Source organism: Hesperophylax consimilis, chromosome 27 (genome assembly GCF_061612785.1).
Source record: "Hesperophylax consimilis isolate HC1 chromosome 27, BYU_Hcon_1.0, whole genome shotgun sequence".
NCBI lineage: Eukaryota > Metazoa > Arthropoda > Insecta > Trichoptera > Limnephilidae > Hesperophylax > Hesperophylax consimilis.
The window spans coordinates 12,997,207-13,019,934 of NC_142862.1; the positions used below are offsets into that span (position 1 = coordinate 12,997,207).

General features: G+C 34.3%; 1 protein-coding gene across 3 annotated transcripts in view; it reads right to left on the reverse strand.

Annotated features, from left to right (window-relative positions):
- Window positions 1–10,756: 10,756 nt before the first annotated feature.
- Window positions 10,757–22,728, reverse strand: part of vlc (disks large-associated protein 2) — a 67,160-nt gene continuing 55,188 nt past the window's right edge. For all 3 annotated transcript variants that reach the window (XM_089648430.1, XM_089648429.1, XM_089648431.1), the window contains 3 exons: window positions 20,933–21,029; window positions 17,565–17,722; window positions 10,757–15,739 (listed from right to left, as the gene is read on the reverse strand). In XM_089648430.1, the coding sequence (XP_089504556.1) occupies window positions 15,479–15,739; window positions 17,565–17,722; window positions 20,933–21,029 (516 nt within the window). In that variant the 3' untranslated portion in view covers window positions 10,757–15,478. The remainder of the gene's footprint in view (window positions 15,740–17,564; window positions 17,723–20,932; window positions 21,030–22,728) is intronic.

Genomic DNA, 22,728 nt, shown 5'->3' on the forward strand with positions numbered 1-22,728 from the left:
ACTAGCGAATTTAGCAAGCGTATTTTTTTTACATTAATTCCACACAGGAGGCTTTGAGGAAAATATTTTCCCTCACGACCTATGTCATCTTAGGTGATGCTGTGTGGAGGGTCTTTTTAAGGAAGGTAAGGATAGGAAGTTCTGAAAAGGAAAATGTATGAGGGGTGGGTAGAAATCTGGGGATTAGTGTGTCCAGGAGTGACATACGTATGAATACATCCCTCCAACTGCGGTGCAAGGCGATGGGTCAAGATAGTCCGGCTGGAAAGGTCAAAAGGCCTCCCTCACCCAGTCTCTCTCGATCCGGCCCGCCACGCAGCAGGTGGGCAGACGTATCCGCCGCCAAGACCTGGACAAATCTCACCCCATGAACCATGAATGATAATGGCAGGAAAATTAAAACGGTTTTGACCCTAGGAACTTACTGAAAAGTTTGGATACTCCTGGTCAATATGATGGGTACTGAGAAAGGGGCGGCTACATGGTCTGGGGCCTAGGGCGGCCAAGACTGCAAATCCGCCTCTGCATATAAGCCAGAGTTAATCTGGCTAAAGAAAAAAAACCTATGCAGACTTCGTTGTTGGGAACTCTTTGAAATATTAGTAAAAGGTTTTTCTTATAATTGTATTTATTTACGTTATAATAAAAAGGTCTGGATTAATCCTAGTTTAAACTAGACTGTTCATTACCCGAGGGTAGGTAATTCTCTGGCTCCCGAGACGCTTGCTCTCTGACAATATAATCTCACAAGTACCTGTTACACCCTAGCGACATCTGACGGACTCTGGAGTAAGCTTTATGACTAGCGCCATCTATCGATTAAATACTCAACGTACGTACGTCCAATAATTAAATTTGGGAGCCAGCTCTCAGGTGTAGCCCCTACATACCAGCTGATAAACCTACTTGATTTTGTGCAAAGGAGGCTGGTCCGTCTGATTAACAATCTGTTGTTAACAGACCGATTGCCATCTCTAATTCACAGACGCAATGTAGACATGCTGAGTCCGTTCAATGGGTATTTCAATGAAGGAGCTTTGATCCCATTTTGTTGCTGTTGGCTTCATGAGAACGGGTCGTTTCTCCGACTCGTTTTTGAACGAGCTACTGTTGTTTCCTCCTTCAAGATCCGCATTGATAATTCCCTTCCTACAGCCCCTACCTTAACCTAACTCACAACGCTGCCAACTGGGTAACGATATAGTTCCCCTGCCTTTACACCCTGGCGTAACATAAAAATAAATAAACATTATTTATAATAAAATTTTATATTGTATTATTGGTTCGCCTGTACTTGTACCTGTACGAGTAGGTACTTCGCTTGGCAGAAGGGTTTGTTGGCTTATTATGAAATGTCATCAGTAATATGCCCTAAATAAGTTGTCGTTATTGTTGTCGTGGATCCCATTATGTTGTGGTTATGCGATAACTATTTATTTACACGAGTACAGCGGAATCTAAGTGCTGCGCATCATTTTATTATGAAATTCATCGCTTCCCGGGGTAATTGCGTCGGTACCGGGTGGTTCCACAGGCAAATACTATTTTAGTTCCAGTGAAATTCTCAAATAAACTGCAGTTAAAAACGTATTCAAATATCCACACATTTGAATACCTATAATAAATTTTAGCAATTCATATCAATCAAGAAGTAGGTACAGGTATTAAAAATTGTGAAAACACTGACGTACTATTCCTTAATCTATGGATTAAGTTTAAAATTGTGAAGACACTGACGTTCTATTCCTTTATCTATGGATTCAGTTTAAAATTGTTAAAACACTGACGTTCTATTTCGTTCTATTCCTTACTCTAATGATTGTGTTTAAAATTGTGAAGACACTGACGTTCTATTATTTCTTACTCTAGTTAAAAAAAAACATGACAAAATCTGTCATGTTCGGGATTTTAATAATGTTTGAGTAATTCAAATAATTCATACAATTTTTCGTGCGCATTTTCAAATTTATACATCCATTTGAATGAATTAATGCAAATCAAGTGGAAATTAATTCAAATCGTTGCCGATGAAAAAATTCATTGGTGGTAATCACGCATACATACACGGAGAAAAAATAGTATAGCTGATTTATTAAAATTCCATATATTCGTTAAGGGCCTGCAGTCACGATTTTAACAGGATTACGAATTATTTGAAGAGATTTTTAATAAATAAGAAATATTTTATATCAGTAAGTTTTCTCCGTGTACGCGGGCATGTATTATGGACATGCTCTCTGAAATTGAATGACGCTACGGCAGTAAATATACGAAATAAATGTCGGTACAACTTGATTTGGCTCAGTTGGTAGCGCGGTTTACTCCAGTCCCCGAAGGATCCTCTGTCAAACCAAATAAAATTTAAAAAATGTAATTTTTAAGACATTTTAAAAGTTCACAGCAGTTAAGAATCAGTAGGTACCTGGAAACAGAGCAGGGAGGTTCAATCCTCAGTAGAATCAAAAAATATATAAAGTTATTTTTTATTTACTATTATTGTGTTGCCGCACATTTAGACACAGGTGAGATAAGCGGTTTTTAATTTTACTGTCATAAACTTTTTTTTAACACATATATTGTTAAATAGATGTATCAATAAAAATAGATGTGGTCATAAAAATAGATGTATTAATAAAACTATGTTATGTTCATAAAAATAGATGTGTTTATAAAAATAAATGTATTTATAAAAATATATGTGTTAGTAAAAATAGATGTATTAATAAAAATAATAGACCCGATATAGTTTTACATGACAAAATTTTAAAAAATAACTTATATCATTGATGTCGCTATTCCAAATTCCTGTAATGTTCAAAAATCTGTTAATGAAAAAATAAGAAAATACACAGATTTAGGAAATTAAATAAAAAGAATTTGGCATTCTCAGACTATAAAAATATTACCATTCGTTATTTCGGCTACTGGCATTATACCTAGCTCTCTCATTAAAAATTTAGGCGTATTAGATCTATCAAAAAATTTATATATAAAGATGCAAAAGTCGGTCATTTTGAATACATGTAGGATAACGAAAGATTTTTTTAAATATTTATGTTGAGGGATCAGTAGGATTTATAGGTCCAATTAGAAGTTCTACCGAGCCGAACCCTCTCATATGAAAATATCTGGAGTCGGTGAATTATTTTCCCATTTGATCTCTGGTGAGTTGACGTGTTGTTTTTGTATTGTTTTGTATTTGTTATGCGTATATAATGCACTTGCATAATGTGGATTGACTAGATGATCATTTGTGGAAAAGTGTGTGGAAGGGTTTAGTTTTTCCTGTGGGGAAGATTTAACCCGGACATAAAGTCGGAAAAATGTATTATTTTAATATATATGATAATTTATTTGACCTCTAAAATGGTAAGTGCTCTGCTAGTACAACAAATATAGTATTCCTCGGGCGTCCCCGATTTCTTCTACCATTCAAACCACTATCTCAACTCACTGCTGGGAATACAACTAGATACAAATATAAACTGGAAAGAACATGTATCTAAAGTTGTAGTAAAAATCAGTAGCTTTTCTTTTGTTCTAGGCACCCTTAAAAACATCTTAAACATCGAGTCAGTCAGTAATCACCGCTTACTATGGATACGTATAATCAATGATAAAATACTGAATAGTTTTTTGGGGAAAGTCAGTAAACGCCAAAGATGTTTTTATCATCCAAAAGAGGTGCCTACGAAAAATAACAAACTCTGATCACCTGGATTCATGTAGACCAATTTTTAAAAATCTCAAATTTCTTACAGTGTCGGACATATATATAATGGAGTTATGCCTGTTAGTTCTATCATCAACAAAAAAACTCAACACATAAACACGCTACAAGGTTCACTGAAAACTTATTAATCCCAAAAGCAAACAAAACTAAATTTCAAAAATGACCACACTACAAGTACCTATATAACAACCTTCCACGTAACATCAAACAAATAACCGACATACTCAAATTTAAATCATCACTAAAAACATTTAGTTTAAACAAATGTCACCACACTTTAAATGAATACCTTACATAAATTAAATACCTCTGTTTTTTTATTATTTGCATATATTTGTTAACATAGGTATTGTAATTGTTGGGTTTTGTAATATAATGGGTATTTGTTGGGTTTGCTGGAAGAAATAGGATGTAACCTATAAGCTATACCCTTTTTACTTTTTTGTGCAATAAATCTTTTTTTGTATTTGAATTTTGAATTTAAACACTCTTGGCACTACAGGAACAAACTTTGAAATTTTCACTATCGGTCAAGAACCTTCGGAGATTTAAGATTTTAAACAAACGAACATTTTTATTCATATAGATTTGCCTTAAAATTTAATTTACCTAATATTTAATTTATATCGACATATTATAACGCTGCCATTGACTAATTACAACTACATCAATGAGCGCTGCGTATACATTTGCTAGCCGAACCACGAATTATGAGAAAGGAACCAGCCACAGACATAGGAATTAATAGACGTGAAGATAATGGCGAGGGGTAAAATCAACTGTTGAAGAACGAAGGGAGTGAAGCTGACTGTGATTCGTCAATAAATCAATCTGACAGTAAATAGGCATCTCGCATTATAATATCACCATTTACTTCTTAAAAGTAAAATCTGCTTTTGAATGAATAGACATTTTTACATGGGAGCGCAAATTACTCGCCACGTTATGAACAAATTTGCGAAGTCCAAATTCGGCAACAAAATTCGGTTCTATTTTCAGAGTCGAATATTTCGTTTAAGTATTTAGTTAAGACACTTTTATAAATGTTCATAATTTACTTCCCAGCAACCAACCAGCTTTGTGTTTCGCGTCCAGACGTTTCTCGATGTGATAGTAACAACTGATTCATATTATACGATGTGAATATGCTTAAAATAAAGTAAAATAATGCTTATATATGGAATGTAATACGACAATTGGGTTTATTCTCTTTTTCACATCTATTTTTACAAGTTTTCATAGTACAAGTCAACATTTTGCCGTGTCATTTCGTAAAATGAACCGATGATGCCTCGACCATAGTTCGCACAAGAATGATGACGTCACGTTTTCAAATTTCACTTGAGGCCATACGCGAGCACAGCCGGCTCCAATGGAACCGGTATGGGGAGTGGGGATAATACGCTTTTAATCACTTAGGGCAGGTCTACTAATATTCATATGTCTATGGAACCAGCCAAACGCAAGCGGAAGTTGGCACCGTTTGCGATTGGCTCAACCTTTCACATGATTCATGGTTCAGCGTGTGATTGGGCTCGCAAGTGTATACGCAGCGTAACATCCTTCCTTTGAACATTTTTTAAGATATTTGTAATATTATCTATCTCTATTCAGAGGCCGAGTTGAAAAAGTAATTAAAAAGTCACAAACTATGCTAAATATTAAAAACACGTCTGGTTCTATTAGATAAATTGCTAGAGATATGAAAAAATCACAGTGCTTCTCAGATTGGATGAATCGTCTTCTTCTTTTTGAACGCTTATAAAGTGCGGCTAAGATAAGATTCATTATAATATACCTATCTATTTATCAAATTCGAAAATGATCATCTTCAAAGTGTAATTATGAGGGTAGCAGGACTATTATTTCGATTTACAGCTGTTAAATTATTTTCAATGTTTTTTTTTTATTTATTATTATTGTGTCGATGTTGGTGTCGTGTGTATCAGTTCTGCATGGTTCCTGGGCTTACCCCATTACATTACGCTCCCTGTCCAATTGTCGACCGATTTGCAGAAATCACGGCCCGCCATTGTTCGCCCGCGGTTTTGCAGAAGCTACAGATAATAATAATATGTTTTGTAAATAATAGCGAGGAACACGCGAGCCGGGGACTATTGAATGGAGAATTATTATGACCGAAGATTTAACTATCTATCGGATACATCAAATGTAATAAGCACAGTACATAATGGCTTTTATTTTTACTATTCGAGTGACCTAGCGTCTCTCGTAGTTATGCATTTTACGAGATTTCTTTTATAAATGTTTTCGACTTTCAACCTTCAAGGGTGTTCTAGGCCGTCATTTAAAATTATGGAGAGAGGGAAGGTGAACTTGTGTATAAATTTTGTTTTAAAAGACAAATTTCAAAATTATTATGGAAGGTTGGAGTCGAGTTAAGACTTAGAAGAGATGAGATGTTAAATGGAGGGGAGGCAATTTTAGATAAGGCTTGATAGAAGAGAGAATATTTGTTTAGAGAGGGACAACCAAAAAATATGTGATCTAAAGTTCCCACTTCTAGAACAAAGAATGTACAATCTGGGGAGTCAAACATATGAATTTGAGAAGGAACGGAACAATGTCCAATTCTCATTCGAATAAGTGAGGGGAATAAAATAGGGGAATTTTTGAAACCACGGTATTGATGAGATAGTCTTTGTATTGAGGCATTAATTTAATTTAATTATTTATTTCAAAGAAACACATTTGGCATAATACATATATTTTAGACAATAGATAGGTAGTCCCGCGAACCTGCCACGTGGCTGCTTGTCTGCAGGTTCTACCTCAATATAAATCTATTTATATTTATTTATAAAGATATACATACTTTCAAAGGTACAAAAATATTTTAATAGCCTTCCTGAAGAATAAAAAAATAACATATTTAGTTTCGTTCAAGAAAAAGGCCAAATTATTCTTAAAGTTTGCAACCTCATACGTACTCAAATTTGGTAATATTCAAGAAAAAGCTCAAATTATTCTTAAATTTTGCAACCTCATACCTACTCATATTTGGTAATATTCAAGAAAAATGTCAAATTATTCTCAAAGTTAACAACCTCACCACACATCACCACTGTTTACATTTGTCTTCTTTGTTTATTTTATTTTTCACAGATGTATAGATTTTTTATTCATAAGCCACATCTTTACATTTTTCATGCTTAAACTCTCATAATGAGTAATGTGCCAATACTCTGCAAAAACGTTGCGGGATCTATCTTTGAGGGTGGAAAAATGTCAGATGGGAATGTGGTTTGCGAGGGTAGCAATAGGGTTGTATGCTCCTTGTTTTGCAAAGAAATCCGCAATATCGTTACCCACGATGCCAACGGTGACCGGGTATCTCATCAAAATGACAATTCAACACACCTACAAAAAGTGATACAAAGTCATGAAAAGTGATGTAACAAAAACTATGTTAAATAGATTACATAAGTAACTATTAAACCTAGTTACTTATGTAATCTATTTAATGACTCTATATCACTTTTTAAGGGTGTGTTGAATTTTCATTTTGATGAAATATTATGGAACCGATGCTAATATTTCCAGGAATCCAAATCAGAGTTACGGTTTTTCCAGAGCGTTGAATGGAGGCTATCAGCACTCGAATTTAACTTGCTGCAAAATACATATTGCTTTGTGGAACGACATAACTTAGAAAAGTCACTGGAAGTGTTGCAAAGCGTTTGCAGGCAGAATTAGACAACAAAAGAGTGAGTGTGATCTCAGTGGGGTATGTGTGATCTTTTTAATTTAAACAGCCTTTTCTCGTTTATTTAAAAATAATTCATGTTTTTTGGAATTCTTGGTAAATATTTAAATTGGGATTTGTTTATATTCCGACCTTAGTGGTGACCGACAAAACCGAGGTACGTATGACGTCACGCGCACCCTGTCAAATATGATCGTTTTGGCGGGCTTTGAAAAATATATTTAATTTGGTATTTAAGTTAGAAGGCGAACTTTCATAATGAAAAAATATAAAATAATTGACTGGATTTTCTTATTGGTATTACAGGAAATTACTTAATTGGCAAATCTTATTCAATCATTAACTTATCAGAGTTTGTTTAAATCATAGGTATGTAGACAGTTATTTGTTTTTGATTTGGAAGCGTGGAAATTTTCAATAGGAAAATGGCATGTGGGTGGTGTTTTCAAAATCTTACATAAACAGCCTAAAAATAATTCGTACAGAATACAAAAAGTAGAATGAATGATTTTAAGAAAGCATGATTTTTAGGGGTAGGTTTATAATTTAAAACTAGCTTTGTTTGTGCATATCATTGTGCGGACAGTGGTATGTATACCTACAAATATATTGCGATATATGCAATATATTACATCAGAGAGGGGCACCACATCCATGTGTTATAAGGGCGATCGCAGCAGAACTGCATTTTTGATTGTTCTGCGATATACACACAAGGTAAGACGTCAGTGGATATACAGCTTAGATCTTTGATTGAATCTTAGATTTCGTAATATGCAAGTCCGGTCGCTAGGGTGGAGGGCCGTTAACAATGTAAACCTGTCGTCAGTAGGTAGATGGCTTGACGAATACGGTACCATCTTATTGCTTCTACACAATATTATCTTATTGTGAATACAGCATTTCTGTTTAATTGAACGCAATTTATAACCCTGAAAGAAGTTCCCAATAGCGCAACTTCAGTTAAATAGAACCTTCGCACAGCGGTAATCAGGCAACTCAGGATACTGACAATTCAACACATTCTTGAAAAGTGATATAAGTCATGAAAAAAGATGAAAAAAACTAAGTTAAATAGGGTTAGGTTTATAGGCCAAATGTTTTTTCATCACCTTTTGATGACTTTATATCCATGGCCATCCCTGAGCCACATAGCGCCTGGCGCTAGTAAAATCCTCAAGGATGCTGTGTAATCTGCACTTTGGTCCCTTGACAAGTTTTCAATTTGAGATGAGGATTTGGGTACCGCCGTCCCGGTAACCATTTATTGGATATCCAACACCAGTGTGATAGGTTACCCCAAGTGGTTCACTACGTTTGGTGATTTAGCAGGGGTGCCCGGGTTCATCGGGTGGGGTGTGTTCACGATGAGCCTGCCCACCAGCTGCGTGGCATGCCAGATCGGGAGAGGCTGGTCTGGGGCGACCCTTTGACCTTTCCAACTGGTCTCTCGACCCATTGCCTTGCGCCGCAGAGGGAGGGACATATTTATACGTCACTCCTGGACACACTGATCGCAAGATTCGTACCCACCCCTTACACCTTATTCCTTCCGAGAACTTCCTTTTCTTCCTCTCCCTAAAAAGACTCTCCACACAGCATCTCAAAAGATGACATGGGCCCTGAGGGAAATTATTTTCCTCAGGGCCTCTTGTGTGAGGTTTGTATAAAACAAAAACAAAAAGTCGGGGCCCGGAGCGGACTGCTCCAATTGCAGCCGGCCCTGTTTATATCACTTTTCAAAAGTGTGTTGAATTGCCACTGTCCTGCAATTCTTATTAAAAAGATCACACTCCCTCTTTTATTGTCTAATTCTGCCTGCAAACGCTTTGTAATCTTCAGTCCTCCCAGTGACTTTTCTAAGTTGCATCGTTCCACAAAGCAATATGTATTTTACAGCAAGTTAAATTCGAGTGCTGATAGCCTCCATTCAAAGCTCTGACCGTAACTCTGTTTTGGATTCCTTGACATGTTGGCATCGTGTGTAACGATATCGCGGATTCCTTTGCAAAACAAGGAGCATCCAACCCTTTAGTTACCCTCGTAAATTCACATTTCCACGAGGCAGGGGAATTACTTTGTAAAACAGTGGCGTTAGTTGAATAACTACGATTGTTTTTTTTAAAGTTTGATGTAGATACTTTCAGTACCACCCTTGTGAAAGACAACTATTCAGAATCAAAACATTGCTTGAAATGGCTTTAGCCGTTGGTGACCAGATCTGAATTGCCAGGTAAGTTCCCCTGCCTCTTCCCCGTCTCCTTCCATTCCAGCCTTACAATATACTCCTGTGTACAAAACGTCTCCCACGTCACGATACACTACGGATTGGAGCCATTTTAAATACAATAATGATTAAATAAAGTCGAAAAATAAATTATATTATTAATCCCTAAAGTACACAAATTTACGATAATCCCCAAACGGAGATTCTTGGCATGTAGGTACTTCGTTACGAGTATACTCTGACTTCTAGCTGCTTGTATGTACTTAAAATGTAAATACTTATTGTTCTTCTAACTACCAGCGCTATAAATTTATACACTGCTATAAATTTAAATTCTAAGAAAATTTTTAATATGTAAATACATGCACGTGAATAAGAAAAAATATTTCAATAATTTCAGATCATGGAACGTCAATAACAAATAAGTCAAAAGAAATGCGAGACACCTTTTGTTAGAGTGAAACTACTAAGTTAGCTTTGTGAGTAAACGAAGATTCCAACGCGCAGGAGCTCATGAAATAATTCCAATAAATGTTTCAAAATATCTCTTCAAATTGCCCACATTTTGGCCAGCGTGAGCTAGCAGATGTATGCAAATTGGCCAAAATGTGGCCAAATAAGGTCCAGTGGTTAGGCAAACAATCACCTAGTTAACTTCATTACTATTATTACTTTATTTTACATGTTCATGGGAGCAGCTAACGCATAATCCCCCGCCACGATGCAGCAGATATATTTTCAACTCACTATGATGTCAACTCTATTTATTAAAAAAAGTTTCAATCGGTGTACTATCACTAACATACAAACGTCGAAAAAATTAAGAACACTTAGCCGTTGTGATCTGTTGTTTGTTCGTTGGCGATTTACAGTCATGCTCGGGAACAATAACAAGTTACCGATATAATCCATAAAACCTTTATCGATCGACTGTACTACATACTACCCTTATGAGTGTATAGAACACAGACATTGGAAGACTGTGTTCAAATTTTCATAGCAGCATCTGTTGGTCAGGGTGATTCTTCTTTATAAAATGAATAAAGACAAGTTTTGAGTATAAATATTTATTAATTTAATTAATGTTGTAAAAAAAGTATTTATAAGACAAAGTTGCAGGCAATTCGTAATACATATTTTAAAACGTAAGTAATAATAATATATATATATATAGTCATCTAACATACCGCATATTAGACTGAAGACCATTGTCACTAAATACAACCATAATTCATATTAGTTATCTATGTCAATTATGACTTCAAACAAAGTTGAAGCAAATTGCACAGGACAATTTTTTTTAAAGAGGAGAAATACTTAAAAGGAATGTTTCGGATAGATAATTTTTAAGAATAAGTTCAATTTAATATATAGGCACAAGATGTCAAAGGAAACATGGCTAGCAGTCCACAATGGAGTTCTAATACTAACCTTGATGTATAAAGACATGGAAGTGGCAGAAGAAGAGCTAATGTTAAACCGAATGGAGTATAGAATTGAGATGAGGAGATAGGAAAATAATGCAAGGCCAATATAAGCATAGTGCACAAGACTTTGAAAGGGACGCTTTGATGGCTGTGACATTAGAAGGTATTTGGACGGAGAAAGGAATGTCTGTAAAATATATGACAGCATGTAAAAAGTCAGGGACACTCTACGAAAAACAGCACGATCAAGTGAATTAAATACCTGACCATGTCAAGGGTCAGAATACAGAAGAATTAGTGTCATCAATGCCATCTATGAATACTTTGAAATAGTAGCTTGAAATGATGCCTTTAGCAATGTTTAGTACCAATGAAGATTTGAATAACTGAGCTAGGTAAACCTAACCTTCTTCTGTCATCTCACAAAAATTCCAATTTTGTTGGTTGGCAACTGGCTGCACACATAAATATAATTTTCATCATTGCTAAAATGCAATATCATAGTGATTTTTATATTTGTTACAATATATTTTTTTTACAAAAAACAGTTGTCTTCAGCCAAAATGCGGTTAATATAACAGGGGTAGGTAACAATTTATAAATATATTGTATCCATACGCAAGAGCAACTATAAGCTATTTTTAATACCAAAAATATTCATAGAATCAATATTATTTGTAAAAATAAGTCTTAATGCAAAATGTCAATAGTAGGTTATACATCTTAACGAAATAAGAAAGAAAACAAAAGAATACATTGAAAAATAAATTAACATTAGGGCATTATGGATTAGCAATTTATACATTATTAATTTTGTATGGAAAAGTTATGTACTTCGCTTTTGTTTTGCTAGATGGCAGTGCTTATCAAAATGTTTTTATATTGATTTGACTTTTCTATAAATCTGTTCCTACCAAACATATGGAAAAAAATGTTAGTTCAAGTTTATTTAGCTAGATGGCAGTGCTTAATTATTTTTATTGAATTTATTTTTTTATAAATATGTATCTACAAAGCTAATTGGTTAAAATCCAGCAAATTTACAACTTTGCCAAAGACAAATTGTAATATACAGAAGGTTATCCGTTCAGTTAGGGGCGTAGCTGTAGATGTTGTAGTTACAAAAAAACACATTGTTTGTTACTTCTTCCTTTAGCCATGTCTGCAGAAATAAGATAATAAATGTGCACTGGCATTAATTCGAATACACTAATAAACATTGTCTTGGCTGTTACACTATTAATATTTGACAGGTAGTGTTTTTGAAAATATGGACTCAAATCTTTTACTTTGCAGGTAAAATAACAATATGTAGAAGGTTATTACTGTATTTGAAAACTATTTAATTTCTTGAGCTTTGCTTGCCAACAACTACAAAATTGTAATGGCAAACTGTATGTTTAGTAAATCATTATTTGATTGTTAAAAAGCATTTTACGAATTATTTCGTTAAGTCTATTTTGAGGAATGTCAAATGTGAATTTCTTTATAATATGTAATTTGTTTTATTTAATACACTAATTATTTTATTTCAATAAGTTATTAATTTTTCACCGAATATTTAAAATTAAATTAATTTGTATTCTTTTATTATTAAAAAAAACGTTATTTGTAAAAGATGGAGCAAAAGTCGTCACCTTATCGGAAGATGCTCTAATTTTTCCAAATGGCGTCTTATGTCATTACGACTTTGACATTTGAAATAAACAGAAGCAAAATACACGCAAAGCCGATCCTGCGCAGGCGCAATTGGAGCGGGTCGCTTCGGGCGCCGACTTGATAATACCAAACACAACGCCCTTGTGGTCTTTATTTGTGCCAGGCGTAAGGCTCAAGAGTCGACCCTGAACGCCATGATCGCTTTACTCTTCAAGAATGCGGAATAATTGTGTTATAATAATTATTTTTACATACAAACAAAGTTACTGCTTTAGGAAATCGAGTGAGGACTTTTGCGCCACCTTGTAATAAAGAATTACGCATTTCAAACAGTAAAACCCCCTTATAAGGTTTTCACATTAGAGGTTTGTTCAAGTATTACAGCTTTATGAATACTGAAATTTAAAAATGGCCTAATTTGGGACCCAAGTATAGTGAAATCCACTACATAATAAATTTTTATGCTTGTAAATTCTGTGTTTATGTCCCTCGAATGAAGAAATTTAAAAATGGTTAAATTTTTCCCCCAAATAAGGTTTTCCAATATAACAAGTTTTTCCCGATCACTTGGAAAACCTTCCACTGTATATATCTCTCTAAAATAAAAAAGTTTTTTTACTGGTAACTTGAAAAGCCTTATAAGAGTTTCACCGTATTTAAAAAATATTTTTCAGCCCATGAAATTTGACATCCACCACTAATTTTATCAAAATTTTGATGCGGACATAACTCACATAATATGTATATATTTTACAAAAATATTCAAATTTGAACTGTGTTTAAATCCAAAATATTAACTTTGTCATAAGCCCAGCCCAATAACATATTATTAAAGTATTTCTGTCTTATCAATTTTTTTAAATTCAAATCACAACATTTGTTAAATATATTTGTTTGCAGTCACAGGATGACTTCATAAATCTTTAAATGTGTATGAAAAAAATACATATTTTGTGAAATCAATAATGCTTCACAGTGAAACCAGTCTTTTGGAAAGCCTTATATGAGTGTTTCACTGCATATTTTTCATACTTTTCAAGCTCTAAAATTAAATCTGGGTATCTTTTCGACGTGCTGGAGGCAAACCACATGACAATATTTTTGGCACCAGGCGGGTTCGAGAAAGCTTTGAATAAACTACGACATCAGTAGTACGCTGACCGCCGAAGAACGCACGTTGAAATAACAAGACCCTGCGTAAAAAAGGAAAGTTCGCTAAAGTAAGGCAAAGGTTTGCAGCGCGGTACATTGCGGCACTTTTCTACGCAGGATCTGAATGTTCATTTTTAAACAAACCGCCTGGCATTGCGTCGCTTAAATTGAGTGCGGTGGGTAAATTATAACACTTGATTTGTTCACCTTTAACTGATTGGTTCGTTTATCAATTTGAATGTCTATGGATACTAGATAGAATGAAATTCACACTAGTTCAATAAGATTTTCAACTTTAGCAAATAACAAAAGCTAAATACGCTTCTCCTATTTTTTTAATCACAATAATTACTGATATTTAATTTTCATCAGTGCCGCAAATAACTTTGACAAGAATACATTTAATCGGAAATTATAACCCACCGTTTAAGATCAATTTCCGAATTCCATCCTTTGTAAAAATTAAAAAAGTTATATAAATTTCAGTGCAAATATTTAAAAAAAAAATTGCATCATCTGATATTAGATAGAATAATCTATTTATTTATATAAAAGAGAGTGTCTGTGGAGAGTGGGCGGTGTGGTTTTGATTTTCATACTAATCTACAATTTCATTCCGAGATCGATGTAATTTTGCACACTTGATTTTCAAAACAAGAAGAAGATCACTGTCCACATCTGATTTCAAAAACTCTGAGTAAATGGTAATAGTAATAAATATGGACTATTTATTTACTGCAAATATTTTCATAATAATTTTTAAATAATCCGTATTATTTCAATTAATTGATTATATATATTTTGTATAATTAAGAAGTGTAAGATTAACAATATCCTGTATCCAAGAGTGGAATTTGCAAAGGGAACTTGAATTTTTCAGCTTACAATATAAAATAAATAATGCTACAAATTATAAAAAAATGTGAGATTAAAAAATTGCAGAAGATTATCTTTAAAAAAAATGGGTGTTATCATACAATATTGCTTTAAAAAAGTTATTTTACATAATAATTCATTAAAAAATCATTCTATTCACAAAATTATTCAGTGATGTCATAACTTTTCAGAAATGCAGCGAAAGATTAAAAATACAAAAAAAAATATTGCCAATATTTTAATTTGACAGTAAATAAGTACTGTAAGAAATATGTCCATATTTTGTATTCAATTAATAGATCATACAAAATATCAAAAAATTTGCAGCTTGACACACTTAACTATGTAGTCCAATTTCGGAGGTACAAAAAAAATACTCATTTATTTATTCAAAAAAGTTCCCACATTTGGCTGACGGCAAAGATAATTGTGTCAAGCTATGGTTACAAATATCGAAAAATAGCAAAAAATTTTGCAACGTAAATTTAAAAAATTATTTATCCTTTCAAACCTTTTCCTAAGTTAGATTTACATGAATTTAACACAAACGGCTCGCCTAAAAAACGAAATAAAAATAAAATATAAAAAAATGGTAAAATTATAATTGGATAATTTTAAAAAAGGAATACAAGCGGCGAGATTCAATTTGCGATAATTTCTCAACCCCGATTTAGCGATCAACTGGATGTTGACTTCTCTGAATCCTTTCTCATTGGAGGTGCGTATATTTCTATGGGCGCCTCTTGCGCATTGTCCGTCTTGTTTGCGGTGAGGTTGCGTCGCGCCTGCATGAGAGCTTTGCGCTGCTCGTCGCGCTTCTTGGCAGCGGCGGCAGCCTTTGCGGGGTCCGCGGGCTTGAAGCTCACGGGCTTACGCGGTTTGGCGCCTTTGGAGCTGGTGGAGCGCGCCGGTTCGGCGGACTGAACTTCAGCGGGAATCTGAAGAAAGATAAACATTGTTTTTGAAAATCAAACACTTGAATATCTAACAGCATTAAGTCAAGGTTCAGCAAGGATTTCCAAGGCATTCAGCACAATTTAAAACATTTATTTTACAAGGACGAAATCCTCAAATCTACTAAACATTCCAAAATTAAATACGTCTTTCGGCCAGAAAAACCACTATTTCCATGCTATAAAATTATACAGGGTGTATCGGCACGTACCCGACAAACTTTAACCAGCTATTCCTTAGCACATTTGGAGTAAAAAATGTTACGGGCACTTTGCTGTCCGGTAACATTTTTTTTTAATAAAAAGTTTATTATTCATATTTTCACCACATGTCACCCATGTTTTATCCTTTGTCAAAGTTTGAAAACCCGTCTGGCAATATTTTGTTCGAGTTTCGTTGAATAATGCACATACGTACCTACGTTGGCGCGCTTTTACAATCACAACGAAATGGCACGGCACCATTCGTCTCATTTTTAACTATTATTATTTAGTGTGTACGAAAGAGCGAGGACACTTTTTGACACACTTGCTAATAACAGCTGTTGGACACGAGAAACAATGCAAATGACAGTGACGGAGTGTGGATTTTTTATTTATTTTGTTTTTAATGGAAAAAAAATGTTACCGGACAGCAAAGCGCCCATAACATTTTTTACTCCAAATGTGCTGAGGAATAGCTGGTTAAAGTTTGTCGGGTACTTGCCGATACACCCTGTATAATGCCCTCCGATTGAAATTAAAAACACCATGGATATAGTAAAGTTTTAAAAAGACATCAAATTATGACTAACCAAACATGAAGATGAGGAAATCATTAAATTTATGAAGTAAACCCAACGCAACCTACAGACAACAAACATAAATACGTTTTGCTTAATTTATTTTATATTTTGTGGGAACCAACAAATTATATTTGATATTAGCATTTTTATATTTCGTAATATTGTTAATTGAGGTATATAAATAGAGTCTACGTTAATTTTCTCATCAGAATTAATTTATTCAAGCAAAACATTGCACATTGGAAGCTGCGAATTTTCCTAGTTCCCCAACTTGTTTTTGAAAAAGGTCCAGGGTAATAATGACGTTCAACATTTAAATGTACTATACACAGACTTCAAAACTAAGTTTGAGGACATTTTGGCTATCGAAATGGAACATTGAAGAATCGGAAAACATGTGACAAGAAGAAATGACCGGAATAAGCACTGGCAAAGAACTTAAGGGGCAGTTTTGTAGGGCCAGCTACAGAAAGAAATTCCCGTTGCTTATCCTGCTTCATTTTCATTTGGTGTAATACCTCACAAGGGTGCCCCTGTCTGCACAATGTAAAGACTAACTACCAATATATCACCAATTATTAACCTGCAGAACTCCAATAAAAAAAATATGAGGCAAGATTATGGGGTACGAAAATAAATTTTATATAATCTACGTATTTCAAAAATGTAATTTATTATTTCATGATACTTTAACTTGATTAATTAATTTCATCTACCCATGAATGTGAGTATTTGCACATTCGCCTCTTTTTTTTTAATATCTTGCACAGATCGGTTGAAAAACCACACACACAATGAAAAAATTAGACGAAACGTTGCTCTTAATCATTTTTAAGATATAATTCGTCTAAAAATAGGTAGGTCACTTGCCCGAGAGCCTGTGTTGAATAACCGCCCCTGACTGACTGGAGTGTACTTTCATAAATCAATGACGGGGCACAGATATCGTGTGAGTAGAATGTGCATAGTAAGAACAGCATCTGGAAGCTAGTAAAGAGAGGTAAGGTAAGGTTAAGTAATGTTACCTCCGTCCATCCCTGTGCCCTCATTTCCTCTAGCTGGCCGAAGAGCTGCTGGATGTGCACCAGCTGCAGGGACACCATGTCCCAGAAGCCCTGCAGATCGGTGCATGTGGTGGGGAAGGGCTCGTCCAATCGGCGGTTCAGGTTATTGTGGCACAGCCCTGAAAATAGATAAACAAGATAATTATGTAAATCTACCAAAGAAAACATTGTCCCCGTGCACTGCACTAAAGATGGATCATGACATTAAGAGCGGGAGTCGTGGTAACAGCTCATTATTTTCGTATGATCCTCCCGATATGTCTCCCCCGCCACGGTTCCCAACTACCCAGCGCAAGCGTAAGAATGATCGTACGACTCTTCGGAACTCCGTCTAGTACCACGAGAAAAATAAGATGCTTGGTAGTTAGTAGGTGTAGATACACATGCCGTTCACGTCATGTATGTAATAATAATAAATACTTGGATAATTTTAATGGTGCTATTTTTCAAAAATACCTTGGTGAAAAAAAAGAGTTACCATTCACTTGATCCATGGTATGGTTTGCCAGGAGTCGTAAGAATACGGCTCATCAAAAAGAGCTAGCTCAATTGTGCGGCTCGTTCATGAACGACTCATCGCCACACCGCACACCGCAGCCTCAAAAATGACATAAGTTTAAATGGCTTGTATAGGTGTACCGTATCTTTAATTTTTTTTATAAATGTAAATATTCCCGCATCCGTAGTCTGCGCACCATAACTGAATCCTGGCTTTTTACATTCCCTTCCCAACGCCGTTCCGAGCAACAGATTCCCTTCATTGTTCAAGTAACTGTTATTTTTGGTAATTGGGACATTTCTTTCCGTTTTCATTTCATTATTATATAATAATAAGCAAGTATGGTGGTCAGTAATATTTGTTTGCCAAACCTTTGTTTTAATTTTACATTTACCCAAATATGATCTAAACAGGAAGATTTTTGCCCGTAAATTTCTCAAGTATTTTTGTTTATACTTACATGATTTAAAATCTAATTCAGTCATACAATTTATGTACTCATTTTTAAAAGTACTTTCTGAATTTTAATAAATATTAATATTAAAATCGTCAGCAACGAAACAGATTTTATTTTGTAGTGTTAATAAAATATTTTTCATTTGATTTATAAATAATGAAATATTTGATTTGTGTGTTCTGTAAATGAATCAATATAATATAATGTTATCCATCAGATAAATCGTTAAGGTTGTATAGTTATCTGAATATATCAATGGGTTATTTTGACAACTACCGATAGTTAAAGTGTAGAATATTTAAAGTATATTTTTCTGATTCTGATATTCGTACTAAAAAAGTGTAATTTATATACAGGGTGTAACAAAACGTGCCTGAAGGATTTTAACCAAAGATTTCTGAACATATTTTGAAGATAAAAACGTAGCTGACATTTTACTGTGTTGATTTCAAATAAAATATATCACCCTTGTGATACGTAATCCGTCTCACTCCAGCAACACATCAACAGATGAGACAGAGTATGCATCACGTGATCCGTCGCGATGTGTAGCAGTGTGATCACTGGGGACGTGTGATAGAAAAATATTAGTTTTATTTAAGTTTTTTCAAATATATCATCAGACAGCAAAATGACATCATTTTTTACTCCAAATATGATCAGGAATCGCTGGTTAAAATCCTTTGGGTATATGCTGTTACACCTGTTTTTGTTTCCATAGTCATTTATTTTATAAACAATCTAAAACCACACATCCCTAAATGTTTCAAACTAGCTACAATGTCGTGATGATGTAGAAAACGCTACTGGCTGGTTAACGGCTGTCACCAATGCTGGATCAACAATGCCATATCCTCAAACAAAACCTAAAATTTGTTTTCACATTTCAAATCGTTACAGTTACCATAAAAATAAAATGCCATTATTAATGAATATTTTTCCACAGTAAAAAACAAGTGAAAATACCTTGCTTTTACAGTTTCGAGTTCATTTAATCATCTTTAAGGCGATGCCATACGTAGTAATGCAAAATCATGTGTTTTTGGTTTGAAAATTTGGTCGCCTAGAAATGTTTCAGATGCTTTAATTAAATACTACGAGTAGAATACATCTTGGCCTTTGAAATAATCGAGTATTTTTTAGATAAGTCTTTTTATAAGCCCAGAAAAAATAATGTATAAGGCCTATGAAAACTGCTTTAACCTTTTGAATGCCAGTAGGTAGAAGTGTAGATGTGCACAGCAGGCCGTGAATTTTTAATCGAAATAAATCATTTTTAAATCTTATTTTTTTAAATTAACAACATTACACCTTGAAAGGATATTTAAATGACTTACCAAATTTATTCAATATTCAAGAAAAAAAAAAAAAAAAAAAAAAAAAAAAAAAAAAACGGGACATTATGTATGATACAGAGGCTCAAAGAAGAGCGAGTAAACTCGCTATTTTTCTATGGCTGGCCTGCTGGGCACGGCCAAGAATGCGAGTAAACTCGCTCTTGGCACAGAAGCGGTTAAAGTTCAAAATCTCCTACTTACGAACCCATTTTCGGTTATGATTTTATTGTATAATGTGGCAAATTAAGTTATTTATAAAATGATCGAAAAAAAAATTAAATATTTATGCCTGACAATCCACAAGATAAAATAAAAGGCATTTTTTGGCCATGTTTTTTTCTTGCATAAAACAAAACAGGCGGATGGTGTTAAGTGGGAATTTAAACCTTATCGCCATCTACGTAAGGGTTGTTATTGATAGCGGCTCAATTTAAAATATTGAACGACGTAGTGCTAGTCTAAGGACGGGTTGTTTCGGAAAATCTGAACAATTCATCAAATTTCAACGTTCATTTTCAAGTTCTGTGAAAGACTTATTCAAGTTCTGTTTTTATATCATTGTAGGCTAGTTGCTTGACAAAACTGAAATAAAAACAGAACTTGAATAAGTCTTTCACAGAACTTGAAAATGAACGTTGAAATTTGATGAATTGTTCAGATTCTCCGAAACAACCCGTCCTAAGTGACTATTCCTGTAACGGAAGAAAAGGTTACAACAAAGCTCTCGGCAGCGGAACCACATCAATCATATATGTTTCGAAGCTAGTCAGCGTTCCTCCATCACTTCTTCAATTAATCTTCCCCTCGATTATCAGTTGAGAAATTTGTGACGAGGTGCAACGAATATAAAGAGTTTTGTATGTAATTTTTAATATTCACATAATGCGGGTATCTTTCGGATCAGGAATTAAATCATCTTTGGGGATGTTACATATTGCGCGGGGTGACCTGAATCAAGAGACCCGTGTAGTAGGAGGGTGAAAGAAAAAATCCTCGAAACAATAGACTATAGTAGAGTAGAGTGATTGATTGTTACCCTCAAACTGCTGCATCTTTTGTGTGGCCAATAGTCGGGCCTTTCCGCCCGCAGCTCTCAGGAATCCCAACACCTCTTCACTGGCGTCTCCTCGGTTCTGAAATTCATGAGAATTGCTATTTTAATAACTAACTAAATAACCATCATGCCACATTAAGTTAGCGCAATAAAATAAGCCTGCTCCAATTAACTGCATACAATTCATGTACAAGCAAGCTATTGAACGAATACAAAATAAATTCTTACATTTTCAAAGTTTTAAAATGGGTATTTCAGCAAATTTTGTTGAACTACAGGGTTTTCCAATAAGAGGTGTTATTTTGAATAGCCCGCTATTTCGGTAGATGTTACTTTTGAAGCTGTCATTTTTGACATTTTACAAGTAGAAACTACGCCATTAATAAAGATGGAACGATACACGCTTCAACAACGCATTGAAATTATTAAAATTCACTTGAGTGAATCAAATGCAAATCATCTTGAGTGATGAGGACCATTTCCACCTCGGTGGCTTCGTCAACAAGCAAAATTGTCGCATCTGGGGCTCGGAAAACCCAAGAGTTATTGTCGAAAAGCCTCTCTATCCTCAACGTGTTTGTATGTCATTGGACCTTACTTTTTCGAAAATGAGGCTGGAGCAACAGTTACGGTGAATGGATTGCGCTATCGAGAGATGATTTGATTTTTTATGGCCGGAATTGGATGATATTCATCTGGACAACGTTTACTTTCAACAAGACGGCGCTACGTGCCACACAAGCAACGAAACCATTGATCTTTTACGATTGAATATCAAAATAACACCTCTTATTGGAAAACCCTGTACAACACTCTTTTAAGGGTAAACTTAAAAGAATTCATAATCTGCCCTTTCGTAGATGGCGCTAATTTAATTTTTTTTAATAAAATACAATACGCAATTTATACTTCAAAAAATCAAGATCCATTATTTGTTTGCACCCGTACATACGTATTATGAAACTCAATTCTTACAAGATAGGCATACAAATACAGTATTGGATTGAATCATCGTTACAATATTGTATTTGTATGCCTTTCTTGAAGGAATCGATTTTTTATACAATAATAATACAAAACTATTTATTCATATTGCGAATGTGCGGGCACAAATAAATAATTTGTCTTAATATTTGAAAGCATAACTTGCATAAAGTGTATTTTAATAAAATAATAAAATGTCATCTACAAACTTGTAGATTATAACATACCTTGCGTTTAACCTTAAATGAAATGAATATGCTTAAATTGTTGGACAGAAGGATTTTCACTGATTTCGTATTTCTTTATAAAACATGATACATTTGAGAGTCCAGAATTGCTTGCATTGATAAGCTTTCGGATTCAACTATGTAATACTACTAGAAGTCGGGATTTATTTCAGTGCAGAAATTTTGGGAATAACTACCATATGTATTTCTCACTGTCCAGAATACTTATGGAAATAAATAATTTTACCGAGTCGGAGGACATCTTTAATTTATCACTTAACAATTACAAAAGATTGTTTGTGAGGCCGTTTAGTTATGTATAGTAAATAATATGTTCTGTAACTCTAAATAGTATAAAACAAAGTCACTACTGTGTCTGCCTGTGCGCTTAGTTCTTCTAAACTATGCAACGGAGTTTGATGAGGTTTTCACTATTATTTAGAGAATTTCTTCCAGAAGGTTTATAAACTATAATACATGGATATTATATTTATTGAAAGTAGAGAAAAGTCGAGCAACGCCGGGTAGACGTCAGCTAGTTGATATATAATTTTTACTATTCATATG